Here is a 7,822-nt window from a genome sequence, read left to right as displayed (position 1 = left end):
TTATTTGTGATTCGAACGGTATATCTCTCATTGATGTAGCTTCAAAACTCAAGGAGGAGATAGGTTTGCAGTGACAATAGGATAACTTTTCAGTAGAGCCTCACAAAGTCGCACGCGCCTCTAAATAGAAATTCAAGGGTGCTAGGTTGCAAGACTAGACGATACTGGAGCTCAATTTCTGTCAAGGATGGTGCGAACGACGGCACGAGAACCATCCCGTACGGCTGCAGGCGAATAACTGAAGCACAGCGTGTTCAGACTGGCTATTCAAGTGTTCTACCGGTAATTTCGGCCTATCTTAAATGTTAAAGAACTTTATTACCCCTAACCCTTTCACGATCTGTAATGAACGCATAAATCAACGTACAGAGTTGGTTTTGGTACCGTTAGATGCATCAGAATGTAAGCTTTAAGATGAGTATAAAAACCAAATAAGTCAAAAATTTTTATTTTGGGGCAGACGCTCCCCTTGAATTTGGTTGTATTTTAAAATGTTGTTGATATTTCTTTCCAGACTTTTTGTTGAAGGAGATTGATCAAGGCAAGATCGATGAATCTGATTCTGTGATTGAGCTGGAGGCAAATTAAAGTCTGTCTAGACAGCCAATGTCACCAGCTACAGCTAGGATGGCCTCCTCCAGACATCATAGAACACAATTATTGGAAAATATATAATGTGCTTTTCCATTTTTCTATGCCTGTCAAGAATATGTACCATATTAAACCACAACATGTATTCGTAGCAAAAATTATTTCAATTGCCGAGCTCCAATCTGAATAGTAAAAGGATACGTCTCAAGTTATTATATAAATATATGATGGTAAGCTAAAGTTTACACCACATCAATAATTGATTCGTCTCGTTATTTCTCGTTATGTCTCGTTAAAATGGCTATAAATTCCGGGAAATTTTAAGCTACCTATTTTAACCGGGATGTCTCGTCTCGTCTCGGTATCGTCCCGGAATTCCTACGGAGGGCTGAAAATTGTCCCGGTTTTTATTGCGAACCGAGACAGAGCCTGTTGTCTCGTCTCGTCTCGGATACAAAAAAATACCAAACACAGGAGTCTAGTTGGCGCCAGCACCTACGCGTCTTCTGGTGCGCGTGTGGGGTTTTACTCATATGTTCGTAACTCTAAACTAAGTATTCATCAAGCTTACTATTAAACCTATACCTCATACCCTTCTTTTTTGCATTGGTTCACTTGGAATATTTTAGTGAAATGCAATTGACGACTGTATGAAAAGAAAGGAATTGATTGAAAAATGCCCGCAATGTCATACTGTCGCAATTCAAACTTCTTGGCTGAATTAAAAAAATTGTGGTTTCGCTCAGACTTCTGCCTAACATTTGAAATAAAAACAAGAAACCTTTATAATTTAAGTAATAGTTATCGGTTTATACGACACTTTATTAACATTTGTTAGAATATGAAATAGACTTCATCCCCCATTATTCGTAGATTAGTTTGATGTCTGTTCAGCCTCCCAACGCCTGGACATTTTTGCCATTTGTTCAGAACCACTTGAGGAAAGTGCAGATTTATGGCGTTGTCTCCTCATCCATCTAACTCTGTAGTCAGCATTCCTCAGCTATCTATTTTGCTGGCTGTAGGCTGAAGAATTTTTACCTTGAAGCGCCCCAAGTTTTTCATACAGATATCTCTATCGTAATTTGTATGCGTTTTGTTGTATATCGGGGCTGCTGTTGTTGCGCGCATCGCTAACAATATCTCAGCGTACGGGCTTGCAGCTGCAGCAGTAAGTATTTGATTTGTTCGTGTCTCTGTTGTAGGGTGGAATTAAACCTTTCTGTATTGTGTATTAGCCTGTCTCACGCTACAAATCAAATACTGCTTTGTAAGTTTATCTATATTTTTAAATTTCTTAGTTTAATAAAATTCTGGTTTGTCTTTATGTTTGGTTAGCGGAGTTCCCGCTAACTGACGAGGTGTCTTCGGTCAGCAGCGTGTTGATTCGAAAGCTAATATATAAAGAGATTTACACGCGGGTGGAGCTTTGAAGTATGTAACGCTGCTCTTGCCACGAAATAGTTTGTGTTGAAGACGTAACTCCGTCTGACTCTAATAAACGCTTCATACTGTTATAGAGGTTTGACACGCAGGTGTTCTCTGAACGAATCTGCCGCGAGGTCACGAGCGGGCTGAGCGGTTCTAGGCTGGCCATTTGGTTCGTTGGCTTCCGTGGATGAGGTGAGGGGTTGTTAGTGTCCTGTTGTGATTGCCGGTTAGGCTCGGCTTGTGTGTAGGAGTCTTACATAGACGCTGTTAATATTGCCGGTTCAGAATTTATATGAAGTTTATTGGACTGTGAACTGGGTTTTATTCCTATTTTTGCCTGGGAGATTTAATAGGATATTCTGCTTCCCAGGTGGGAGGGCCTTTTCTGGTATGGCGTCAGCTTCTGAGATCCGACCGTGTTCCTCTCAGGCGTTTGTTCAAGGGTGTATACCGTGAACGTGCACCGTTGGAAGAAGCCGACTGCCTCCAGTGTTTACCTGACGTGGGAGCCGACTTGACCAGTCTGCCCCTTGGTTTCTCGTGTGCTCTGCATAGCCGAGCCGCGTTGGGCGCCTACCGTCGTACCCTATTGGAGCGCCTAATGACGAGTTAACTATAGTCTTGAAGTTCCTCGTGGAGGCGTTACCCCCCTAGGCTTGCCTGGGTCGAGCCATCGTGTTCTAGGCCCGGCGTCTGTGCCGCTTGGGGTCTTTCAGGGCTTCCCCTGAAAGAGATACGCGGCTCTCGGGACGTCGGCGCGTCTCGTGTTCGGTTTTGTGTAAAGGTCAATAGGTTTTAGAATTGTCGCGGATCGACTATTTGAATAAATGGTTTTTAGTTAAGTAGCCGATGAAGTAGGTAGTTAGTATTTATATTTGTGTCCAAGTTTCTTGGCCCGGGGACATTGAGCGTTTAGGCAGCTCTGTTATATTTATTAATAGTAACCCGCTCTCCCGTAACACTGTGATTTATGCCGCGTTTACCCTGAATCACCGGAACAAACGACCCGCCTGTACCTCTGTGGACATAATTGGACCGCTCTGAACCTAAAATTTAGGGAAAAATCGAAATTAGGTTCTTCAAATGGGATAAATGAGTTTGATTGAAGGACGATAATTTTTTTCACGTTTTGAAACGAGCACCAACTGGGATTTCCATGTTCTATGAAAAATGGGGGTTTGAACGAGTTTCTATTTAATTAGCATACATTTGATTTATTACCCTTAACGTAATCGAAAATTTCGGGTTGGTGCTTGCCGAATTCTAAAGTTTCATGGATTATGAGTCACGTCGGATAGCCTGATAGTTTGAAATAAATAAAAATATTTAGCACTCAATCTGTCGTACTTACTCATGCTTTTTGGATGATTTCGAAGTCCTGTCACACTCTGTGTTGCCTGCAGCGCTTGTTGCCTGCAGCGCTTGTTGTTGCCTGCAGCGCTTGTTGCCCACTCTGTGTTGCCTGCAGCCCACCCGATTCCGCCTAAGTTCGCTGGACTGAAGTTCAATAAGTGGTAATATCATTTACGGGCTGCCGCCTCAAACTCGTATCAGAACGGAAGTATCAAATTCATCCATAGCACTCATTCGACAGTACTGGCATAAATTTTGCTCTAGAATAATGCTACAATTTTGTACGCGAGATAAGAGGGACTTTGATGCTTGCATTTTTCACCTTCGGCGAATTGATTTATTTGCCGTCACATATTTCGTTATCCAGAGTGTGACTGAAAACATCAAACTCGTACATTGTTCACGTATGTATACAACTTAACTTCACTCGTGGAAGATATAATCGTCTGAATTTCTTGCCACAAACGCAGTTATATATTTATAGTCGCCAAGCCCCGTCACGCCGTTATCAGCGCCGCGTGTCCGTCTTCCGAGATAGCGCAGCAAGATGCTCCTGACGCGCGATCTTCCCGTGAACGCGTGCCAGCAAACTAGTTTATTCATTTGTGAAGTTAAGGAATTTATGAGGAACAGGATGCGAAAGAACAACAATGAATTGATGATTGATACGAGAAAGATTTTGAATTGCATTTACGATTCCGGTCAGGACTCGTCCCAGGCATTCTCCTCGCTAAAGTCATCCTCGTCTGTAGGCATACGAGATAAAGATTCAAATTTTAATAATTGAAAATGTCTAAGAGAGTTATGAATCGAATAATTTTAGTTCCACCTGGCAAGGGCGAATTAAAGTTTCAAATATAATATGAATTTGTCAAATTTGTATATTTTTAGTCCGACACTTCAAAATAGGGGAAATTGATGTTCGTGTCCGGGATACTTAAATTGCCTGAAATAAATATGTATTCCTGTTGCCCTCATTTAAAGATAACATCAGCTGCCACTTGACCTACCTGCAGGTAGTTCTTCGTACACTTGATCTACCTGCACTTGATCTTCCTGCACATGATCTTCCTGCACTTGATCTTCCTGCACTTGATCATCCTGCACTTGATCTTCCGGCAATAATTGATCTTCCTGCACTTGATCTTCCTGAACTTGATCTTCCTGCACTTGATCTTCCTGCACTTGAGATCTTACTGCGCTTGATCTTCCTGCACTTGATCTTCCTGCACTTGATCTTCCTGCTCTTGATCTTCCTGCACTTGATCTTCCTGGACTTGACTTCCCTGAGCGTAATCTTTCTGCAGTTGATCTTCCTGCACTTGTCAATCATGCGCTTGACAATCCTGCGCTTGAAAATCCTGCGCTTGGCAATCCTGTGCTTGACTTTCTTGCACTTGATTCTCCTGCACGCGATCTACTTGCACTTGATCTTCCTGCTCTTGATTTTCCTGATATTTATCCTCCTGCACTTGATCTCCCTTTACTTGATCTTCCTGCATTTGACCTTTATGTACTTTAACTTCCTGCAATTGATCCCCATGCCCTTGTTCTTCATGCGCTTAATTAATCTTCCTGGAATCGATCTCCCGGAACGTGATGTTCCTGCAGTTGATCTTCCTGCACTTGCCAATCCTGCGCTTGGCAGTTCTGTGCTTGATCTACCTACACTTGATCTTCCTGCTCTTTCCTAATCTTCCTGCTCATGTTCTTTCTGCAATTGATGTTCCTGCACTTGGCCTTCATGTACAAGAACTTCCTGCTCTTGATCTTCCTGCAATCGATCTTCCTGCACTTGGCCTTCCTGCACTTGATCTTCCAGTACCTGAACTTCCAGTACATGATCTTTCTGCACTTGATCTTCCTGCACTCGATCTTCTTGCTTTTAGCAATCCTGTGATTGATCTTCTTGCACTTGATTCTCCTGCACTCGATCTTCTTGCACTTGATCTTCTTGAACTTGATCTTCTTGCACCTGATCTTCTTGCACTTGATCTTCTTGCATTTGATTTCCCTGCGATTTATCTTCCAGCACTTGATCTTCCTACACTCGAGTCTCCTGCACTGAACTTCCTGCTCTGGATCTTACTGCAATTGCACTTCTCACCTTGGAATTATTGCCTTTCTTATATTCATTTTTCCCTAAATATTTTGCTCAAACATTTCGTTTTCGACCAAACTTGCGTTCGATTATTCCATTATACAAAGGATTTCTCTATAAATATTCCATTTTCCAAGTGATTAGTTCAAATATTTATACCTAATTAGATTTTCTATTTATCTCTTATATGCATTCCAATCTTAGTAAAAATCCAGAAGAATGTTTTGTATGAAGTAATATTACAACCGAGCCAATCTGGTTAATATTTACATGAGTTTCGTATTAATATTCACGAATAATATCTTGCTTCAACAGATCCCGCAAGATGGCCGGCACAGGCGCGATTGCCGGCCCCGCTCCTGCTGTACCAGCTGTCACTATGGACGACACAATCGTTAGAATTTACCGCAACATTGTCGGTAACTTGGACCTGAGCCCCAGGGTCATGCGGTCTACGCTGGACAAGGAGTGTGACGACAAACGAAGCGACGAGACCTACAGGCAATTGATGGAGCGGAGGCGTGGACGTGCTTACAGCAACGGAGAGTGGAAGAAGCTAATGGGATTTTCATGGAACATTTTAGAAACTTCATATAATCCCGACACGCTAGATGTCACGCCGCTCTTCCTTCTCCTCACAAAACTTTTTGATCTTCGCTATGGGGGCGACGCCAGGGATCCTGCAGCGCTGCTCGTCAAGTTGCGCGTCGTCAAGGAGCTGTACAATGCCGTCATGCACGACTTGCACAACGCAGTCGACGCGCAAAAATTCACTGAGTTGATAGCAACGCTGGAGGAGCTGGTTCGGGAAGCGGGGAGGTTCTATGCTCTTCCCCAGGCAGATGTTGTTGCCGAGGTACAAAACCTTAACTACGAAATCCAAAAAGTTAACAACATTGACAGCCAAAGCATTTATTACTGGTGTACGAGGCTGGCATCTAGCGGGAAGCAGGTCGTAGGACTACTGTGGAAGGCAAAGCTTGAATATGAAAAACTTTCGCAGAACAAGGACACGGTGCCACGTCTGGCCGTGTTCCACGCGCTCGACGTGAATGTGCGAGAAACCGGCGCAGCTAGGAAAACTGTTTCCTACACCAAAATATTTGAGGCTCATGAGAAGGTTATGGTGGTATCGGGCGTCGCCGGCGCCGGTAAGACAACCCTCGTCAAAAACATTGTGCTGCAATTCTCCAACACGCAACACACAGCTCCTGACTTCTTGAGATCGTTTAATCAACTCATCTTCTTCGAGTGCAGGGATCGTACCACACCAACACTGAGTGACGTCATCCAGCAGCACTACGAAGACTTGTGCATTGAACTATTGAAAGAAAATGTCCTAATGGCTCTCCTGCGCCTCAATGTCTTATTCATCATCGATGGCTTCGAAGAAATCAACGAAAGTTCCAGAAAAGTCGTTATCGAGATTATTAAGAAAACATGGCGCTCCAACTGCCGTGTGTTGATCACGACTCGTCCTCATGCCGTGAAAGAAGCGCTGGCGCCGCTGCTGAGCAGCAACGATGTCAGCTATGCTCTGTTCGAGATCCTGCCGCTCACGAAGCTTGAGGACCAACTTGCATTCTTGAGGAGGTATGAAGCGGCCCTGTGTGGCGGCACCCTGACTGGGGAGATTACGAGAAGCTTCGAGTCTCTCAGTGAAGATGTCAGAAGTCTGTTTACAGAACCAATCAACTTGGTTCATTTCTGCGAGATGCATAAGCACTTCCCTGAAACGATATCTTCGTGGCAGATGCCCGGGGACGTGGCGCAAGACAGGTTCCTCCTGTACAGGAAACTTGTCGAGCTCAAATTATCGGCAACGAACTGGTCAGCTAGCGACGTGAGGCTTGACGATCTGTTTAATGACATCGGTGCTGAAGCACTCAAACTGCTTCACGAAAATGCCGTCACATTCTCAGAAGTCGAGTTGAATCCTCTTAAACGAAAATGGGCCAATATGGTTGACCCCGAAATAATTTTATCAACGGTTCTGAAAGTGCACAAGCCACTGTCCGGGATAGGGTGCAAGCACTTTGAATTTCACCACAAGTCCGTTCAGGAAATGTTCGCTGCCAATTCCATCGTCCATCGCCTCATAGGCAGCGCTGAGTCCCTCAACCGCATTCTGGCAGCCACATCCGATGATATAGAAAGGTTAGCAAACAGGTTAATAATATAGTAAAAATGTTATATTAAATTTAGTCCAATATATAGTAATTTTTTTGAGCAAAATTAGCGAAATTGCTTGCCAATATTTCGCGATATTCGAGGTTCCTTTGGATAACTGCGGTGACTGTTATCAGCTGAGCGTGTCACAGATACCGGTGCGTCCGTAGGCAAGCC

At 43.7% G+C, this 7,822-nt stretch overlaps 1 protein-coding gene across 1 annotated transcript; it reads right to left on the bottom strand.

Annotated features, from left to right (window-relative positions):
- Positions 1-4,637: 4,637 nt before the first annotated feature.
- On the bottom strand, positions 4,638-5,511 carry LOC108683294 (sperm-specific protein Don juan-like; the record flags this gene model as incomplete). The annotated part of the gene is made up of 3 exons (XM_018172595.1): positions 5,483-5,511; positions 5,045-5,389; positions 4,638-4,781 (listed from the first exon to the last, which is right to left on the bottom strand). Coding segments are annotated over exons 1-3 (518 nt in total), but the record flags the coding sequence as incomplete, so codon positions are not given.
- Between the last annotated feature and the right edge of the window lie 2,311 nt (positions 5,512-7,822).

The sequence above is a fragment of the Hyalella azteca genome, unplaced genomic scaffold (assembly GCF_000764305.2).
Source record: "Hyalella azteca isolate HAZT.00-mixed unplaced genomic scaffold, Hazt_2.0.2 contig17414, whole genome shotgun sequence".
In the NCBI taxonomy this organism is placed as follows: Eukaryota; Metazoa; Arthropoda; class Malacostraca; order Amphipoda; family Hyalellidae; genus Hyalella; species Hyalella azteca.
This window is presented reverse-complemented; position numbering and strand designations above follow the sequence as displayed.